Consider the following 19,821-nt stretch of genomic DNA (forward strand, 5'->3'; position numbering starts at 1 on the left):
GCCAAACCAGCGCAACCCAAATTTCAGTGAGAAACACCACAAAAAGGTGCTCATTTTTATAGTATGTAAATAAAATGGAAAATGTTTGATACATATCTAGTTCCAGTAAATAACTAATGAGAAATGATAGAGAGTATCTAGTTGGAGGATCAACCTCTAAGCGGTGCATTTGAATAATGATTTGTTAGTTAAGACTTACTTACTTAATGTAATTTTTGAGTCTCGAAAGATTAGTCCCATGGTTGTTACTTGTGTGAATACTTGAGAAAAAAAAAAGAAATTAAAGAGAGAAAAGCATAATGAATGCGATTATAATGTAATGTGATATGAAAAAATTTAGATTCTCTAATCCAAATCTATCCAAATCTCTGTCAATCCAACATCTAAGCCATTGATTTTAAATCCAACGATTAAAAAAATTCATGCTTTAAACTCTAATTGGTGAAAGAGATGAGAGATAGAGAAAAGCATTTATAAATAATCGTTCACGTTTTTCTATTCCTTTCATCTTATTTCCTTCATTTTTTATTTTTATATCTTTTAATTATAAATCACATCACTTATCATATTTTTAATTTCTCTAATTTCTTTATTTCTCTACTGGTGTAGGTGAAGTTGGAGTGTGAAAGACAAACTTATGCTAAAGAGAGTAGATTGCAAAAATGGATGGTGGTCCACTGTAAAAAGGTTCAACTTCTGCAGTGTCTAGTCCTTATATTATCAATTCTTACAAATTGTATGCATGAGATGAGATAGAACAAGAATGGGAAAAAGCTAATGTGCATTGAATGAATGACAGAGGAGTTTGCACCTTGGTCCTAGAATCCTCCTCTTGTTGTGTTTTATTTCTTCAATCCAAGTCTCCATCTCTCTCTTTCTCTCTTCCTTGAATTGGAAGAGAAGATGGCAAAACCAGCTCCCCATTCCCATCTTCTCCTTGTAATCTTGTTTCTTTCCATAATCCATCTTTCAGAGCAATTACAATATTCTCAGTCTCAGACACTTCTCAAACTCCAGCAACTTCTTGGCTACCCCTCAGCACTAAACACCTTCACTAGCACCACCCCCAACACAGACTATTGCAACATTGAACCAACTCCATATTTGACACTAGTGTGCTATGAGGACAACTTGACTCAGCTGCATGTTGTTGGAAACAATGAGTTCACCCCATTACCTCAAAGTTTCTCTTCAGACTCACTCTTTTCCACATTGGGAACCCTCTCAAGCTTAAAAGTCCTCTCTTTGGTTTCTCTAGGGCTCTGGGGGCCTCTACCTGAAAGCATTTCTCAATTGTCTTCACTGGAAATACTTAACATCAGCTCAAATCACTTCAGTGGAGCCATCCCATTCCAGCTTTCAAAACTGAAGAATCTGCAATCTTTGGTGCTTGATGACAACAACCTGAATGATGAAATTCCCCAATGGTTTGGATCTTTTCAAGGTTTGGCTGTGCTTAGCATGAAGAAAAATTGGTTTAGTGGGAGCATTCCAAGTTCAGTGAATTCCCTTGTTACTCTTAGAGTTTTAGATCTGTCAAATAATCAGCTATCTGGGGAGCTACCTAATCTTCACAATTTGGCAAACCTTCAGGTTCTTCACTTGGAAAACAACACACTTGGACCTCATTTTCCTTCTCTGCCTAACAAGCTAGTTTCCCTTGTGCTTAGAAACAACAGCCTCAGGCTTGGTGTGCCTCCTAATATAAGTTCATTTTATCAGCTCCAAAAATTGGATCTTTCATTGAATGGTTTTGTGGGGGTATTTCCCCCATCATTGTTGTCACTTCCTTCCATCAATTACCTTGATGTTTCTTCCAATAAACTCACAGGGATGCTTTTCAAGAATTTTTCATGCAATGATGATCTGCACTTTGTTGATTTATCTTCAAATCTTTTGAAAGGGGAACTTCCCTCTTGTTTAAGACCAAAGACCAGGGTTGTTTTATATGCTGGAAATTGTTTATCAAGTGAGAACCAAGGCCAGCACCCTTCTAACTTCTGCAGGAATGAGGCTATTGCAGTTAACATCACACCCCATCAACAGGAGCATGAGAGTAGAACAACTGGTAAAGCCAAAACAGTGTTTGTGTCAAGTATGGGAGGTGTTTTGGGAGTGCTGATTGTTGCAGTGGTGATTTTGGTCATAAGCCAGGTTCACAGAAAACATGTTGTGAAAACAGCTTCAGGGTTAGCATTGGAGCATGTTATCAGTCAGGTACACAATGAAGATGAAGTGAAAACTCCTAAAAGGTCCATAATGGAGCATATCATTAGAAGAGTTCCTGACAAACAAGCAGTGAAAGCACTTGCAAGATCCATAAAGGAGCATGTCAAGAGCCGTGTGATTAACAAACGTAATGTGAGGACATCTACAAGGTCTATAATAGAGCATGTACCATCAGTTAACACCGCAAAACTACTCACAGATGCAAGTAAGTCCATAAATCCTTTGCCTAGTTGGTACAAGAGTTTAATTCTGCAAAATTGGGATTATTTGGCTTTGGTTTTTGTTTTAGGGACATAGAAGTTTATGGTAAGATAGTTTTTTTGTCTGGCTGTTGATGAATCAATGGATAACAGAAAAAGAAAAAAGAAATTGAATTTAGAGTTGAAGAAATTCTGGTTTCATTTTAACACTAGATTGGATCAATTTACATAAGTGCACAATTTATTATGCAGACATAGAAGCCACAAAATTAGAAAATGTTATTCAAAACATTTTTATTAAGTATTGTCACTAAATTTAATTTTTTTTATTTGCAGGGTATATATCACAAACAATGAAGATGGGAGCCAGCCTTCCTGCTTACCGGACCTTCGCCTTGGACGAACTTAAGGAAGCTACAAATAATTTTGATGCATCATGTTTCATAAGTGAAGGGCCATATGGTCAGGTATGAATGTGAAGTTATTAAGGGTGATAGAATCATATTTATCTAGCAATTGTTTGGCTCCCAAACCTGCAGGACTATACTTTTGTGGTAACTCTCCACTTAACTCAAGAAAGTCCAAACTATAATCATATATGTCAATAATACGCACATCACATAAGAAACTTTCTGTAAAAAATGGAGCTTCATAAATCCTTATGCAAACAAGAATAGTTGAGAGAGCTTGCTAATCACATGGTCTATGTCTATGCATGGTCTTTTGATGTGTCACATTTGATTTTCTGGCATGATTGTCTGTTGGAAAAAAATATTTGAGTCACTAGCCATCTATATGGAACATGATACATTACAGGAATCCAGATGCAAAACTTCAGTTCTGCAATAAGCATTAAGCATCAACCCACACATTGTGTAGTGCTTTCATACTTGCTTTTACTTTTTACATGATACTTTCCCTCTTCTGTAATTTGTTATATTTGTTATATACTATAGTTTTCAGTTGTTTAGGTTCTGTAGTTTACTCTGTGTTTATACATATAACTCTTTGATCGTCTGACTGTTTAAAATAGCTGTTCTCTACTATCTATGACTTGCAAAATTTAATCTACTTGAACTATAATCTCAGATATATAAAGGAGAGCTCTCTGATGGAATGCACATTGCTGTTAGAAGCATGAAAATAAGAAAGAGACACAGCCCTCAGACCTATATGCACCATGTTGAATTGATTTCGAAACTCAGACATTTACACTTGGTCAGTGCTCTTGGACATTCTTTTGAGTGCAACCAGGATGATTCAAGCGTCAACACTATATTTCTCATATTTGAGTTTATTCCAAATAGAACTTTAAGAAGCTTCGTCTCTGGTAAGGAAACTTTTCCCATCATAGCCTTCCTTCTAATGTTTTTGTTATAAAAAAAAATCAATGACCTTAAGTCTTTCCTAAAATTTTCTTATTTTTGCATAAGAAGTAATTTTTTTTTCTCTAAAATTTACTTTCAATAGGATCTTCTGGGGAAAAGCTTTCTTGGACACAAAGAATAGCAGCTGCTATTGGAGTGGTGAAAGGCATTCTATTTTTGCACACTGGGATAGTGCCTGGACTATATTCAAATAATCTGAAGATAACAGATATTCTTCTAGATAGCAATCATAACGTTAAAATAAGCAGCTACAATCTGCCACTCTCTGTTGAAAATAAGAAAATGGTAAATGGATAAAATGTGTTTATATATGCTCTTGCTAGTACTATAACTTCACTGGTAATTGGTAAATTTTTATAATTTGTTTACTTCCAAACTTTCAGGTCAGCAATGGAACTTCCCCTGGATTAAAAGGAAATCTCCAAGCAAGGTAAAAATAAAATTTATATATCCCTGATATTGCAATAGAATTAGAAACTGAGTAAGTATGAATTTTCATTTCCTAAACTCTCAAAAAGTGTTGCTAAGTTGGAACTACTCTTTGGATTATATAGCAAATTGAGCACAACACATAATTAAATGTTTTTACAAAGAGGTTCACTATCAATGTAGAGAGAAAAGAAGGAAAACTATAGGTCATGTGAATAAGAAGGAATAAGATTTAAATGGTCTATCACTAAACATAACCTATGACATAACATTACAGTATCATTTCATCCATATACCCAAACTCACCTAGTGGGGGAAAAGGCTTTTGTTTGTCAGTATTGTTTTTTTGTTAAACGATAGCTCATTTGACTTCAGTTCCATGTGGCATGCATTTTAGCTTATGCTTTCTTTTGAGTGTTGGAAAAAATGTATAACTTATTGAATTAGGTAAGAATTTTATTAGTTCTACCTTAAATTTCATGAACCTCAGTTAAATTTCAATCCTCATCCATATATATCTGCTTCTAATGCTAACTGCTCTTTTGGTATCTCTAATATGAAGAGTTGTGGGTGAAACACCTGACTTCTTCAACTACCTTCAACAGCCAAACCTGTTTACCCTGGTTCTGAGCGGTTTCACATTTCAATGTCTACAATCATTTAGAGAAGTTACAGAACCTTTTCCAAAGGATACCTTGCTGATTGCCTATAATAATGAGTTCTTTTCAATTGGCATTAGTTAATGTGATTGCGTTATTTCTGCAGGCTAAAAGATGCAGACAAGAATGATGTCTATGATATTGGGGCAATTTTACTAGAAATCATTCTGGGACGACCAATAATGTTCCATAATGAAGTTGGAACACTAAAAGATCTTGTGAGTATTACCTAAAATTTCTGACTCAAACTTTTTACACAATGTTGTGAATAAATTTCCCAATCTGACTTTGAGCTACTTGTAGCAATTTTTCTCAATAATGACCCAATTTACAGAACCCAAATGCTAACAATGTGCATGTGTGGTTCTTAAACAGTTACAGGTAAGCATCAAAACTGATGATATAGCTAGGAGAAGTATTGTTGACCCAGCAGTTCATAAGGAATGTTCTGATGAATCATTAATGACAATGATGGAGATATGTGTAAGATGTCTCTCTAGTGAACCAACTGTTAGGCCTTCTGTGGAAGATGTTCTCTGGAATTTGCAGTTTGCAGCACAAGTTCAAAATACATGGAAAAGAGACTCAAATGATCACAGATACTCACCTGTACCATCGTCCACGGAGATAGATCACAGAGACTCGCCTGTACCATCCTCCAGGGAGATATAAGATTTGTATGAAATTTCCAGGAACTAATAGTGTGTATTCTACCATGTAAAAAATTTAGTTTTATACAGATCGCATGAGCAACATTAGAATTCAATAAGTGTGCCCAAAATTTTCCCTGTTTTATTTAACACTCATCCGGTTAGTACTTCAACTTTAATTTTGATGGAAAATAGATTTGAATCTGATCTTCCAGAGCAAGCCTGGTGGTGACCGGCAAGGTGCGGGGTGTTGTTGTGGTGGTGTAGTGGATAAGCACAGTGGAGCCCGATGGGCATGATTAAAGGGTCTGACTTGCCCATGTAGCATGACCTACCTCCTAACCATTGCTTAAAGAGCCTAACTCGCTTCAGCTTGGTGGCATAACTAACTTGCATGGTCTTGTACTTCAATGTGTCTAAGTAGGACCTCAACCCAATAATAATCGGCTCATTTAGGCCGAAAGACTTTATACTCAAATTCTACACTTCATTTTCTTGGGGAGGGTCTACTCAAGCAAACAAACTCAGAAAGAAAGTTAAACAATAATAACACTTAATAACAAGAATGATTTTGTTAAACAACAAGGTGTAGCCTTTTACCCCCAAAAATTAAAGGTATAGCCTCACAAGCTTGCATGGATGAGGCAATACCACGAGACAATTTTTGCTGGCCCTGTTGCATTGTAGTGTCTTTGGGCTTGTTTTATGCTTTGGGATGTTCATCCTCGACAAAAAAAAAGGCAATACCACGAATGTATCAATAAAAAAGCCAATGAACCATGTAGTGGCTTAAACTAACAGTGTATCGTCGCATGGGTTTAAAGTAAATATATTTGATCATAATCTTAGCATCACTATTCCCTAATTTTCCACCCTCCAAAACAACAGAGTTAAGTACAAAATTCAGAAATTTACCTTTGGCTTTGCCTATTACAAGAATAGTAATAACTAGATCATTGTAGAAAACTTTATGCTGAAGTTTGATTGCTGATAGAGAACACTTAATTAATAGACTTTACTCACCTTTGGGGTGATGTAATAGAAAAAGTTGAAGTTATTTGGAAGTTACACCTATAATGTTTAAGCAAATGAACTGTAAATTTAGATGTACAATCATATGATGAAGGTAAACTATAGATATTGATCAAAGGAAACATATAATGAAGAAAAACAAGAAATTAGTCAACTAATGAACAAAAAGAATAAAGGCACAAGTCTTTAGTACAACTACCTCAGTCAGAATTTCATGAACTGCCATGGCTCCCTTTCTTTATGGTAACGAACTTGAAGTGCAAAGGCACAAGTCTTATTGCCACAAGATTGGGATTCTTACTAACCAGAGAACATAATAGCTTAAAAACACTTCAAGGTTCTTCTCATGGCTATCTTCTAAAGACTTAATACAGAATTAGCCATGACAGAAAAGGACTAGCAGAAATCCTCTTTTATGACATGGTTGAGCTGAACTCAACCTAAAGCTGGAATAAACACAGAACTTTACAAGCTTTCCTGAAAAGATTCAGAACGGGAGAAAGCAGCAGGGTTTGCCCTTAGAATCTGATTATCCTCTAAAACATGAGAACTTCCATTTGACATAGGTTCAAATGATTTGAAAACACTTCCTTTCATAATTGGTTTGTTCAGTTTAGACTTTGTTGCCAAAGTTGTCCATATAGAACTCTTTGCAGCCTCTTCTGGATCATGAATTCTCACAGTCTTAGGTACCCAAAGATTCTGATTCACTGTGTCTTCTGCTGCAGTACTTCCATCTCTAGAATGTTTTCCCAAGGTTGGGGACCTATTGCCAGAACAAGTACTGTTGCTAACTGAAGATGAAGGTGATGGAATGCCACTGAATGTAGATCCAACCAATGAAGACTCGTCCTTTTGTTCAGCCCAGCTTGGCATGCAACCCCAGTATGAAGAAGGAGATACTGGTAATTCTACTGTTGGTGTGGAGAAGCCAGGAATTGCTATCATGGTTGCTGAACTCATGTAACTGGAAGCTATGCTACTAGGCCTAAAAGCCATTGCATTCCAACAGGGATTCCATTGATAAGCCCATGGAGGAACAGGATAATAATGAAGTGGATGTAAAGGAATTAAACCAACTTGCTCGATCCCATTTTCTGAGCATTCTTTCTCCATGGATTCAACAGATCTCACAGAAGAGCTAGAAGGGACCTCACAATCATCTTTGACAGTAGAAGAATCCACTTCAATTTTTGTGTGGCCCTTGAGATTTAACATAGTTTCAAGGGATTCACTAAGAGGAGCTTCTTTAAAAGGTCTTGAAGTAACAGGCAAGAGATGCATATCACTACTAGCAGGGTTTGGATCTGTGTGCATGCCATGTACTGCATCATCAGGAGTCACAGCAACCTGATAATAATGCAAATGTGAGTGCTTGTTTTTGCGCTTACCGGCTCCTACAGGAACGTTTCGAATTGTTCCCCCAGCTGTCCAATATCTCTGGCAGTTTTTGCAGAAATGCCGAGGTTGGTTGACATTGTAATTGTTGAAGTAGCAAAACTTCGTTTCCAAACTATTGCAGCGAGGACATGGCAGGACCTTGTCTGGCTTCTTGAGAACTTTTTCTTGATCAAAATCTCTTGTATCAGTTCTGTGTTCATTAGTCCTATGAACTACTTTGGTACATGCTTCGTCCATTGGAATATTCTCTTCAGCACTAGTTGATTTTTCAATTCCGTTCTGCAATGGAGAATCAAACAGTTTCAGCTAGGCATACATTGATAACATGTTTGGATATCCTTCAACAACTGATTTTAAAGCCAGAATCAATTATGGGAATGAGCTTCTAAGGGTTTCTTTTAAATCATAATTGATTCTAAGAAAAAATAACCTGATCCAAAGTTCCAAACATGCTATGAATCGACAACTTGCCTTAGGACTAAAAGTTATAACCCTATGACAGAATGCAAAGGCTGTCAATAAATATGCATCTCAATATCTTATGGTTATGCCCTAGCAAATGATGAACAGTAGATGAAAAAAAAACAAAATGAGGCATCAAGAATCAAGTTGAAAAAGCCGTTGACCTTTAACTCCTAACATAACAGAGAAAAAGAACAAGAAACCTTATTTTACCCAAACCTCTATCCATATTCCATTGCTAGTTTGCTATAGTTGATAGAACACAGTACCCACCACAAAGGGCATCACATAATTTGGTCTCATTTCAAATTCCATGGTGTCCACTACTGTTTATAAATTCAGTCCTAGTAAAAACCAGATTCCAACCCATTGATTCAAATTAAATCCCACCACTTATTTTCTCTAGCACCTCACACAAATCCACCCAAAAAATACTCATGTCTCACCTTCAGAACAAATTATCAAACCACATCCAAATATTCATTACAAAAGAATAAGCTTGCAATATGCATACCAAATATCGCCAAAAAATTAAAATTGTTTTCCTACCATTTACACAAAAAGAAAGGAGTTTAATTTTCACACAGGGCTTCCACACACACAGGAGTTCCACTCAGGATGATGATGAGTACCCATTTCAGATAGGCAAATAAATTTCCATAAAAATGCAAACTTTGCTGAAAACTTGAACAAGAAAAGAAAATGAGCACCCCAATGAGAAGGAGAATGAAAGAATAAAATGGAAAGTTTGAATGACATGACCATGGTGATGGGTTGAGGCAGAGGCTGAATCTGAGTGGGAGAATTTGAATCTGCAATATGTGCTGAGTTAATAGGAGTTTGGATGTGAATATCGCTTCCAAAAAGCTTGATAGAGGGATCTGTAACCTGGAACATGCCTCAACTGGAACCTGGACAGTTACATGGGATAGACAGGAGCCGAAAAGTGATGCTAGATGGTGCAACAACAAAACCCAAAACCATGGGAAACAAACTGTTTACTTGCCTAAAAAAGAATAAACATACACTTTCAAATCTCCCTTTTACATTTCATTAAAGTACTATTTCTAGGAGGGAGGTAGGGTAGCTAATCAGGAAACCCTGGGGTGAGGCAACACATGGCCCATTTCGCTATGACATGTAACTTCTTTTTAGAAACTTGTGTGTTCGATTTTCATCGACGTGGTGAGATGGTGTTTATTGGTGATACTTAAATACTTTAAGTAACATATAGTCTCGAAGACATATATGTAAGTGCTTTTAAGTAACATATTGTTTTGAAGACATGATATGATATGTAATAGCCGACCGGCGTCAAACTCACTCAAACTATTCCTCTACCAAAAGAAAAATGAGAGGTTGGGTGAAACTTGTTTGTCTAAGTATCTAATGGAAGAAATTTCACTAAGATATGTTTCATAGTTGGTGAAAAAAATTATATGAATATTTGTATCTTATAAAGTTGTATTTTGTGAGACTCACTTCTACTTAAATAAATTATATCCTCATAAAGAGTGCATTTTTTGCTTAAATATGTTTTTAGCCCTAAAAATATATAGCATAGTTTTAGTCCCTAAATAAATATTCTTAATTTTAAATCCCGAAAATATACACTGTTTTTTTTTTTGATAATGAAAATATACACTGTTATTAAGGTAGTGTTTTCTTTTTTATCTAATTTGCCACCGTGGGCTCCTCACTCGATTAAAACATGAGGCTCAAGAGGCATAAAGTGAAAAAAGCACACCAACCACTACACCATGAGCTCACCTGGTGCAAATGGTACATCTATGATCTATGTTTAGATGTTCGATACCATTCCTTTTAGATAATTTTGATTCTGAGAAGAAAGTAAAGTGATTTATGTTTGAGAAAATTTATTTTTATAAAATAATATTTTGAAATATCACACTTAATTATGTCCATTGCAGAAGTTATTGTCTTTTGCAAAATTGATTTTCAAACATCTACATACCATGTAAAAACTATGTTATCCCATAAAAGTTGATTCTAAGATTTCTCAACATAAAACCAAACACACCGGAAATTAATTAATCAAAGGTTCTACGCTTTATGGTTCATCATTCTTTAAATAAGAAACCTACTTATATAAGCATGTATCCGTTTTCAAATTAAAATGAAAGTGAAATTACTTACTTTCTAATAGTATTCAGCTGTTTCTTTTCAGGTTATTTTTTAATTGAAAACTGATTTTCCGTTGATTTCATCATGTAAACTGAAAATATAGGAGGTCAACGCTTTTCCAAACAAATCCTAAGCTAATATACCCAATATTCTGTGGTGTGCTAAATGAAGTTTGCAAAGCCACTTGTTACAACCTATCATTTTTGTTTCTTTCTAAACAAGTTGTGATCGTCAAAAAGTGTTGTTTTGGATATTCTCTTCAACGTAACTGTGCCAGCACAAACAAAAACAAGTCACATTACACATGATATGAGTATGACTGAATTCATTGGATATATCATAAACAGTCTAACATTGACTCATGTATAAAATAAAGTAAAACAAACATAAAAATTGATAGAAACAAGAATGGCAAACCAATAAGTAGTTGGTTCAAGTAGTACATACGTGATTCTTCTTAATCAATGTCTTAGATTTGACTCGTGCGTATAAAAAATACCTTTGCTAAAATAGCTAGGATGTGGATGTTCCTAGCTTAAACCGGATTCTAAAAGAGCTACCAGAGTGGCATCAAACCAGAACTGAACTGGGCAGGCTTAAAGGGAAAAATTATGGTCAAGGAGGGAATGAATTCAACTCTTGATGTTGAAATTTAATATGTAACATGTAAATTAGCTTCTTTTTTTTTCTTTCTCTTTCTGCTATTTTCAATGTCAATTTACAACCAGCTAATTGTGGATACAAAAGAATAAAAATACAAGCAAACCTCTCTGCCCTGAAAAAAAACTCTAACCTTTGGATAGAGAACAATGAAATCTGGCAACCAACAGAAAAACTCTGGCGTAACCTAAAGAATATGTAACTTTACAAAAGAAATGATAGAATTAAGGGACGAGATCACTTGTGTCATCTTGTGGGATGCATTTCTATCTGGCCACCTCTATTGACCCTTTGATTCCCAAACTTGTCAGCTTCTCTTGAAATCTGAATATCACTAGGAAAATAATATTGATGAATAAATTTTACAACAAAACGAGGAAGCAATGCTGCTATCACAATTCCGAGCAAACATAACCAGAACAATCCATTGCTTGCAGCATGAAAGATGGCCCTGCCAAAGTTTCGTAAACGTCAGATTTTATGTACACATATGATATAGGATCGTAAATGCTTCAGAATCTTGAGATGCATTGACAACAATGGGTTTTTCTACGCTTATGCTCTGTTTCGAAAAAAGTTTCTTTAATATTATAAACGCTATGCAAGTCCTTGGGAGTACTAATGTAGATAGCTTATAATTTACCTGTAAACTGTTTTTGAGTTTATTTTCATAAGCTGCTCGGATTAACTTATGAATAACACATATACTTACCTATATTCTACTTTGAGCTTATTTCAATAAGCTTTTCAATTTTACTTATAAACAAACACTTCTGCGATAAGCATGTATAGCAATTAAGCTGTTAACCTAATCATGCCCTAACAATGGGTACAACACCAAAATCATTTTCATAAAACATCTGAGAGTTGCAAATATGCCTATCCTTTCCCTGAATATTACTGCAATAAATTTATTTGTATAAAAATTTGAAGAGAGAGAATAGGAAAAGATAGCACATACCAGGAACCGGATAATGCTGGTATAACATCAATAACCATGACACATATGAAAGTTGCAATGATAGAACCCCAGATGGCTGCATGAGCGATCCAGTTCCACCTGATGACATCCATGGCCAAGTGCAAATTAACCAAAATAACTACTGAAATAGTCCAAAGGTCACCTATGCTTGCTACATCTATAGTGCTTCCCCAATATGCAATGAAAGGAACAAAGAAGACAACAATGCTTTGCCATAAAGTATCGGCCATCGTGAACAAAAATAATTTATTATTGTACGCCTCTTGTCTCTGCCCAGCCCCATAAAGCTGAGGATACTTTAGGAGAGTCCTTTTACTAAGATCCTTGTCCAGAATACCAACAACAATAGTTGGAATTGCAGTGTAGATTATTGAATACAACATGCTGCTCCATTCATTTATAGCAGTTGTCAAAGTGAAGGCAGTGAAGAGCACATACCTGAAAATCAAAGACACATAGAGATGTTAAAATTTGAGACATAAACCTTATCCTCAACAGCCATAAAGAGCTACAATCACATTTTTAGAAGAAAAGTCTTTAAATACATTTGAGTATTTAACCCAGAACTACAGTAGAGTGTTGAACAGATTAAGCTAAATAGAACATAAAAACAAAATTCAATTTTAATAACCAAGTAGGTAGGTTCAATGAATTACATGTTCAGATGTGGTCAGCTTACAAGAACTAAGAAACCTTTTTTTTCAATATAGGACAAGAACGTTATTATGGTAATGTTTGTGGCATATTCAAATTAAAAATTGCATGATGAAAGCATCTACTGACCTACAAATATAAAAGTGCAGACTTATAACTTACCAGAATAGGATAAGAACAAAGATAGCATTTCTGTAAAAATTATATAGTATCATGTAGCCCAGTCTTTGGTAATTCCAGTGCCCATGTATCAATAAGAGAGGAACTAAAAACCTAAACTGCCCCATTGCGAAATCCGAAGCCATTACAGCTTGCCGACCCTCCTGCCCACTGATGCCGACTCCAACATCAGCCATTTGAATCATTGATACATCATTTGCCCCTATAACACACATATAGTGAAGATTATTTTATATATCAAGCAAAACTAATCTTTATTTTTGACCATTGTCTTTCTTTTTCATTTACTTTGTTCTCGTACTTTGTTTTCATTTTCGTTTAAGGGTAATGACAATCTAAACAAGCAAACAGAAGATTTCATACCATCACCAATGGCTAGAGTCATGTCCGCTGTCCTGTTCTTCACAAGGGCAACAATCCCAGCCTTTTGCAATGGAGCCACTCGACAACACAGAACAACAGAACATCTACTTGCTAGTTGAAAGAGCTGGAATCAACAGCATTGGGTAAAGTCAGTACATAAAGATGAGCATGAACTACGCTATAAACAAAATCTGAGATTTACCGACACTTACCTCTTCCTCAAGTTCATTGTCAAGAATATATACAAGGCTGGTACCATCAATAATTAAGGCTATCGGAATTGTAATAGCATCAGAACTTCCTTCAGGATAGTTGGCGACCCCGGATGCAGAAGTGTTTTTTCTGGACATGACAAGGGCGTCATGTAAACTTCTTCTGCAATGCTCTCTATTGTTGCTCTTAATTATAATTTGAGTCATGCTGTTAGTTAGGAGCTTTGAGGAGTAGCCGATTGATATGGCAGTTTCCTGTTTGTCCCCAGTCAACACCCATACTTTAATACCTGCACTCCTCAGAGACTCGATAGATTCTGGCACACCTTGCTGCAACTTGTCTTCAATAGCAGTTGCACCCAATATGCAGAGATTGTTCTCAACATTGGTAGCAACCTTGCGAAGCAAAGCAGCTCTACCAATCAAAGCAGTACTTGCTGCCTCAAAGGCAAAGTGCCATTGCTCAAAATCTGAAGCATTCAAGTCCCGCATCCCAATAACAAGCGTCCTCAAACCCAGGGAAGAATAAGAGTGAAGATGGGTTTCAGTTGCTTGTATTATCCCCTTGTTCGATGATTTATCTATCACACTAAGCATGGATGTATCTGCCCCTTTAACAAAAAGTTTCACAGAATTATCACTGTACCCCAATATAACTGACATCCTTTTCCGGTCACTATCAAATTCATGCAAACCCAAGACATTGAACCTGCATGGATCATAATGGGAAAATTCAATAAAAAGAGGATTTGTAAAGCTTACTACACACGCTATATCACTACATATCCAAAGAAGATGGGACACAGAGCACATACGCAAGACCTGACTTCAATAAATGTAACTACATAGATAAGAACATAACATACACGGGAAACTCCAAAAAATAATAATATTTGCAAATACTCTTCCTACCAGTTTAAAATAACATTGATTCTAAACCATTAACACAATTTATTAGATTGGCAATATAAAAATTATGAGAAAATAGATGTACCTATGTCTTTCTCCATGAATATCAACGACTATGTGACCTGAGGTTCGTTCTATAAGCATGAAACCATAGGCAGCGGCAGCATATGCCAATGCTTGTTCATCTGGTGATTCCCCTTGATAATCTATGAGCTTGACTGCCGGATCAGATGTCTCAGTGATAATAGGCACAATAGTATTGCAAGCTGCCAATGCTAGAAAGAAATCGTAGATTTGTTTCCCCTCTACATTTGCAAATCTGCTTTTTGATAATTGCAAAAGATCTTGATTAACTTTCACCTTCATCTTTGGCTTCAAGACTTTTCCATCAACTAAGAGCAAATAATGACACAAAATAAACATGCCATGTTATTAACTATTTAAAACATCAAGTGCAATATACTTAATGCCAAAAGTTTATCAGAACATTATGAAGAAAGAATTGCACCTTGAACAGCTTGCTCATACTCAAGACTGGCTTCTGCTGTACTGTAATCAACCCCGTAGATGCTAGCGCATTGAAACTCCATCTTGTTCTCAGTCAGTGTACCAGTTTTATCAGAAAAGACATATTTGATTTGCCCTAAATCTTCATTAATATTCAAGGCCCTGCACTGAAATCTTGAATTTGTGGCCTCATCATACATTCTAGAGTCTTTGATCATGAAGTAGGCCTGACCAACCCGGACAAGCTCCATAGAAATGTATAAGGATATGGGGATCATGATCTGGTACACTATAACTGACATAAGGAATGTGAAAAGGATCTCCAATCCCCATCCATAATATTCATAGTTGTCCTCCTTTCCCTCCGGAAAATACAGTTTCCTATAATAAGGCAAGAGATTTAACTCATTCTTGTGTCGTTTTAACCAAACAGCAGCACAAACTGAGGTGACTGTGCACAAAGCTACAAGAAAGACAGACAGCATGATGATCTCAGAGTTCATGCGAGTCTCGAGGCGGCTCCTCTTAGATGGAGCTCCTGAGTTGTTGAGCATAGCTTTGGTCTCACGACCACAATACACAGCAACACCAAGTGCCCACTTAGTATTCTTGAGTTCACAGCCTCTAAGGATGATATTGGAGGACCCAAGAGACAACCTCTTTCCCTCAATGTCCATATTAGCCTGAAACCCATATATATTCCTATTGGGTTTCTCACACTTGATCAACCCACTAACCCTCTCTCTGTCATGAAACTTAGATTGAGTCTCTTGTTTTGCATACCTAGTCTTCAAATTAGACTCTCCATCTAGATTAAGAGTCTGCACATAAGCAACCCCAGTAGGGTCACTAGTTGAGAGCAACACAAAGTCACAAGGAATGGCTTCATTTGCACTGATTTTAATGATCTCACCAACTCTAATTTCCTTCCACTTCTTCTCTTGGAAATTCCCATCAACCAAAACCAATGCTAACCTATTGTTCTCAACTTTGTCTGACCTGTGCCTCCTCCAATCCTCATATGCATCCTTCACAGCAGTAACAAGCAGGACAAATGCCAAAGGCAAAATGGAAACACCCCTCCCAAAAACAGCAAGCTGAGGAAGCTGATTAAGAATAGCAATGATAAGGAAATATACATAAGCAACTCTATGAAACTGTTCAAACAAATTCCTTGGCAGAAAGGTGAAGACAGAGTACTTTCCAGTACGAATCGAATTCCCTGCAAATTCAAACCTCTGGTTTGTCCTCTCAGGATCATCAATGTAAATCAACCTAGCATCCTCATCACTGATTTCCCTCTGGGACATGCTCAAAGCTTCAGAATCAGCACCCTTTGACCCATACCTCACAGGCTTGGATCCTGAGTGAGCAAAAGTGACTTCCCGGGTAGAATTCCAGCCAGAACTCCTGGACTGAATTGACATGGCAGTGGCACTTCTACGTGATGAAGAATTGTGCATGAAAGATTCAAAATTCGAAGAATCCCCAGATGGGTTTTTCGTCGTGTCCATTGCAGAAGTGCCACAGAATTCAACTCTGAATCAGCAAGATCTTGAAAGGGAAAAAAGAACAAATCGAAGATGGGATCAGAAGGTGGTGAAACTCAGAATGAGAACCCATGATTGATCCCCGAAAACACGAGAACCCACCATAGATTCCAAGAGCAAAACAACCCCAGAAAGTGAAATGACGAGAATGAGCTCGGTGGTGGCAGTTTGTTTCAGCTGGGAAGCACGACGGTAGAAATGGCAGTGATGGTGTTGCAGTGGTGGTTGTGGTTGGAGAAGAAGAAGAAGCGCGTTTGGAAGAAGGTCAAAGGCATTGTAGAGAGAGAAAGAGAAAGAGGTGAAGAGAGAGAAAGGACGGCAATTTGGTTACAAGGAAAGAAGAACGAGTCATTCATGGGTGGCCAACTGGTCTCTCTCTGTGTGGGATTTAATTAAACAAGTAACCCTTATTAAATGCGTTATTATTGAGTCATGTCATTCATTTTAGAAAAAAATTATTTTCTACGAAATTATGTTCGAGACGGTAACATCACTTCAGGGTGGCGCTAATTTTCTCGATGTGATTTTTTCATTCGAGGTGAAAGGCCATGGGGAGATACCATCTGTGGTCCTTGGATCTTCGATCGGGAAACCGTATCCAAGCTCTGCGACTAATCTGCGCAAGACTCGAACTTAAGACTCAAGACTTTTGCTCAAGGAAAATCAAGCATATGTATCGCTTCAACTAATCACTCGTTGGTCTGTCGGGCTATTCTTAGTAGAAATAAGAAAATTAATATTTTAATTCATAAATGATGTAATAAAAAATGAGAGAAAATTGAAAAAATAGTGCAAAAAGAAAACAGATATAAATGAAACTAGAAAAACATAATAAATTTAAGTATTCTCATTGAATTGAAACAAATATGGTTTACCTCATACTAACTTCATTCATTCTTTTTTGGAAAATGAAAGACATATGTTAATATATAAGGGAAATTCTGTGGTACCCTGAAATTCTTTTGGGTACAGTACCCCGACTAGATGAAATTGTGAAATTGAAGGGCAGAATGTAAGACCCAAGTTTTTAAGCTTAGAATAAGTGGAAGAGACTTCCATTTACGATTAGGCTTGATGTATCGCGAAGGAAAAACCTGAACAAGAGTTTATCGGATGAAATAAATTTATGAAGGAGAAAGTTCAGGAAAAGTCTAAGGATTGTATCAAAATCGATAAAAGGTATGACACGATCGATATACGCTTAAACCTAGGGCAGAAACCCTAGTAAAAAGCTAGTTTTCACTTAAAAGCACGATGGAAGCTAATTCCAAAAATCTTCAGAGAAATGTTAGAACTTCTCTTATTCCTTGTACGACAATCGTTTCAAGGCGAAACCCTAGGATCTACGAACGTCCGATTCCAATCCTCGGAAGTTTGCCGAAACTAAAACCCTGATAGTTCAAAAACCCTAAAATCAACCGACGATGAAGACTTTTTCTATTCGGAGCTTCAAATGAAGATTCTACTCGCGTACACCTATTTCTCTTGATGATTTCAATCTTTCTTCAGAAGAAAGTTTTCTATTCCGACATTCGATGCAAAAAGTAACTTATCGGGTAAAATAGTTTTACACCGACTTTGCATTAGTCGCCTAAAATACAAGGGAACCTCTTTTTAGTTTTGGAATTCTTTCGCCAAAACGTATCTTAGAATTCACGGAGAATGAAGCCGGAAAAATCAGAATCGCGAAACTTTCATTTTCCCGCGTTTTTCCAACCTCTATATATAGCATTAAACACAAGCCTCGAAAACCAAAAATCATACCGATATTTCTTTGAAGAATTAGAAGATTCGGCGGGGAGAATATCGTGTCTAAAATACGATGGAATCAGTAGGAAAGAATCGGAATCACTCTCATATTTTTATCTTAACTGTATGAGCTAAATCCTCCGATATCTAAACAAATCTGTACCGGTTTACAAAATATCTTTTCAAAAATATCTTCACAAAATATCTTCTCAAATATCTATTCATCCTTATCCAATCTTTGATAAATATCTATTCATACTTATCCGATCCTTGATAAATATCTTCCATTTCATTCCCTATATATATGTTGAAGCTTGAAACAAAAAAACTCACTAACACACCCACCCAAACCCGCGGACACAAGAGGAGAAGGAGGAGAAGAGTTTTTCGCCGATTCTTGCCTGATCGTTCCATAGTTCGTTGCTACGCATAGACCTCAAGGTACTGACGCTTTTCCTTACTTCTGATAGTAAATTCTGCCGCTTTTCTCTATACTTTTCTGTACTCTTAGTTTTGAGGTTTTTGCAAAACTATCTAGATAACTTCATCTTTTTATCTAAACTTATTCCCTGCGTGCCCCTGAGCATGTTTAGCGGATTACATTTTGCTGATTCTCGCCGAATTGCTGCCGAGTTTCAATTCTGCTCATAATACCCATTTTTGGCTAAAGTTCCAACCTTTGGGCTTAAAACCCTCGACTGAGCTTAGCGTTAGGAAGATTAGTCGTCATAATCGTCGTTAGTATCAACCCCATCTAATTTGTTTTTCGAAACTCTGATTTTGAAATTCTTAGCTGAAAATAATGACCAAAATACCCCTGCGGCAGTTTTCGATTCGATAATTTTTCTGAGAGTTTCCTTGGCCTAGATATCGCCTAAGAATACCTAGGAATCGATTTAGATCGAAGAAAAAGTTCGGAAACCCTATTTTACATAATGGCCGAAACCTATTGCTTAGGGTAACGTGTCCAAAAATAATTTTTGGGTCTCTATGACCTGAGCCATTGCGTAGCTCTTTCGATTGTCGAAATTTTGGCGCTGGTTTCGTGTCATTCCAAGTTCTGTAGCTCGAGTTATGCTCGTTTTAGCGAACGAGGTTCTGTCGTCTATCCATGCTTAAATATAGTACTCTGAAGCTTCTTAAGCTTTGTCTAATGCTAGTTAGTATTGTTTTGACCGAATTGACTTGTTTTGATTGACTTTCGCTTCGTTTGCTCAAAGATTCGTTTGGAGGAACACTTGGAGCAGGAAAAGAGGATTGTGAAGGAGCCTTGCTTGAACACACTGGACGAGTTTGAGGTTAGGGCAACTTACTTGCTAGCTAATGCTTTGTAGGCGTCGATAAATTCGACTTGATTTATTGTTTATGCATATGAATTGTCTGGATTGAAAATGTTTTCTGAAGGCTTCGGCCGAGTGAACTGATTGAGACGTGTGTCTCCGTTTTCTGGGCTTCGGCCG

The 19,821-nt window shown here is 36.7% G+C and overlaps 3 protein-coding genes across 5 annotated transcripts; 1 reads left to right on the forward strand and 2 right to left on the reverse strand.

The window, feature by feature from the left end:
• The first annotated feature begins 702 nt into the window (after window positions 1-702).
• LOC130745221 (probable inactive leucine-rich repeat receptor-like protein kinase At3g03770) lies at window positions 703-5,705 on the forward strand. Its single transcript, XM_057597379.1, has 7 exons — window positions 703-2,434; window positions 2,766-2,896; window positions 3,519-3,759; window positions 3,900-4,102; window positions 4,201-4,247; window positions 5,012-5,123; window positions 5,281-5,705. Exons 1-7 carry the CDS (start codon window positions 904-906, stop codon window positions 5,575-5,577), a joined length of 2,562 nt encoding a protein of 853 aa, XP_057453362.1. The 5' UTR covers window positions 703-903; the 3' UTR covers window positions 5,578-5,705.
• A 971-nt stretch (window positions 5,706-6,676) lies between these two features.
• LOC130745222 (cyclic dof factor 2-like) lies at window positions 6,677-9,503 on the reverse strand. 3 transcript variants are annotated; one of them, XM_057597381.1, is made up of 3 exons: window positions 9,339-9,503; window positions 9,213-9,262; window positions 6,677-8,267 (listed from the first exon to the last, which is right to left on the reverse strand). In XM_057597381.1, exons 2-3 carry the CDS (start codon window positions 9,213-9,215, stop codon window positions 7,053-7,055), a joined length of 1,218 nt encoding a protein of 405 aa, XP_057453364.1. In that variant the 5' UTR covers window positions 9,216-9,262; window positions 9,339-9,503; the 3' UTR covers window positions 6,677-7,052. The 3 variants fall into 3 exon arrangements, with proteins under 3 accessions (XP_057453364.1, XP_057453363.1, XP_057453365.1); XM_057597380.1 differs by having other exon boundaries at window positions 9,213-9,503; XM_057597382.1 differs by lacking the exons at window positions 9,213-9,262; window positions 9,339-9,503 and adding an exon at window positions 9,000-9,194.
• A 1,716-nt stretch (window positions 9,504-11,219) lies between these two features.
• LOC130745224 (phospholipid-transporting ATPase 1-like) lies at window positions 11,220-16,986 on the reverse strand. The gene is made up of 7 exons (XM_057597388.1): window positions 15,064-16,986; window positions 14,641-14,947; window positions 13,647-14,355; window positions 13,435-13,558; window positions 13,054-13,273; window positions 12,217-12,675; window positions 11,220-11,706 (listed from the first exon to the last, which is right to left on the reverse strand). The coding sequence occupies exons 1-7, from the start codon at window positions 16,574-16,576 to the stop codon at window positions 11,502-11,504; spliced, it is 3,537 nt and encodes a 1,178-aa protein (XP_057453371.1). The 5' UTR covers window positions 16,577-16,986; the 3' UTR covers window positions 11,220-11,501.
• Between the last annotated feature and the right edge of the window lie 2,835 nt (window positions 16,987-19,821).

The sequence above is a fragment of the Lotus japonicus genome, chromosome 3, assembly GCF_012489685.1.
Source record: "Lotus japonicus ecotype B-129 chromosome 3, LjGifu_v1.2".
NCBI classification, from domain to species: Eukaryota; Viridiplantae; Streptophyta; class Magnoliopsida; order Fabales; family Fabaceae; genus Lotus; species Lotus japonicus.

Coding starts and splice junctions, on each gene's coding strand:
- LOC130745221 (XM_057597379.1), top strand. CDS start 904: ATGGCAAAACCAGCTCCCCATTCCCATCTTCTCCTTGTAATCTTGTTT. Junction 4,103..4,200: donor CTGTTGAAAATAAGAAAATG/GTAAATGGATAA, acceptor CCAAACTTTCAG/GTCAGCAATGGAACTTCCCC. Junction 4,248..5,011: donor AAAGGAAATCTCCAAGCAAG/GTAAAAATAAAA, acceptor TTATTTCTGCAG/GCTAAAAGATGCAGACAAGA.
- LOC130745224 (XM_057597388.1), bottom strand. CDS start 16,576: ATGGACACGACGAAAAACCCATCTGGGGATTCTTCGAATTTTGAATCT. Junction 13,559..13,646: donor ACAATGAACTTGAGGAAGAG/GTAAGTGTCGGT, acceptor TGTTGATTCCAG/CTCTTTCAACTAGCAAGTAG. Junction 13,274..13,434: donor GACTCTAGCCATTGGTGATG/GTATGAAATCTT, acceptor TGTGTGTTATAG/GGGCAAATGATGTATCAATG.
- LOC130745222 (XM_057597380.1), bottom strand. CDS start 9,347: ATGTTCCAGGTTACAGATCCCTCTATCAAGCTTTTTGGAAGCGATATT. Junction 8,268..9,212: donor TGCCTCAACCCATCACCATG/GTCATGTCATTC, acceptor TCTCCATTGCAG/AACGGAATTGAAAAATCAAC.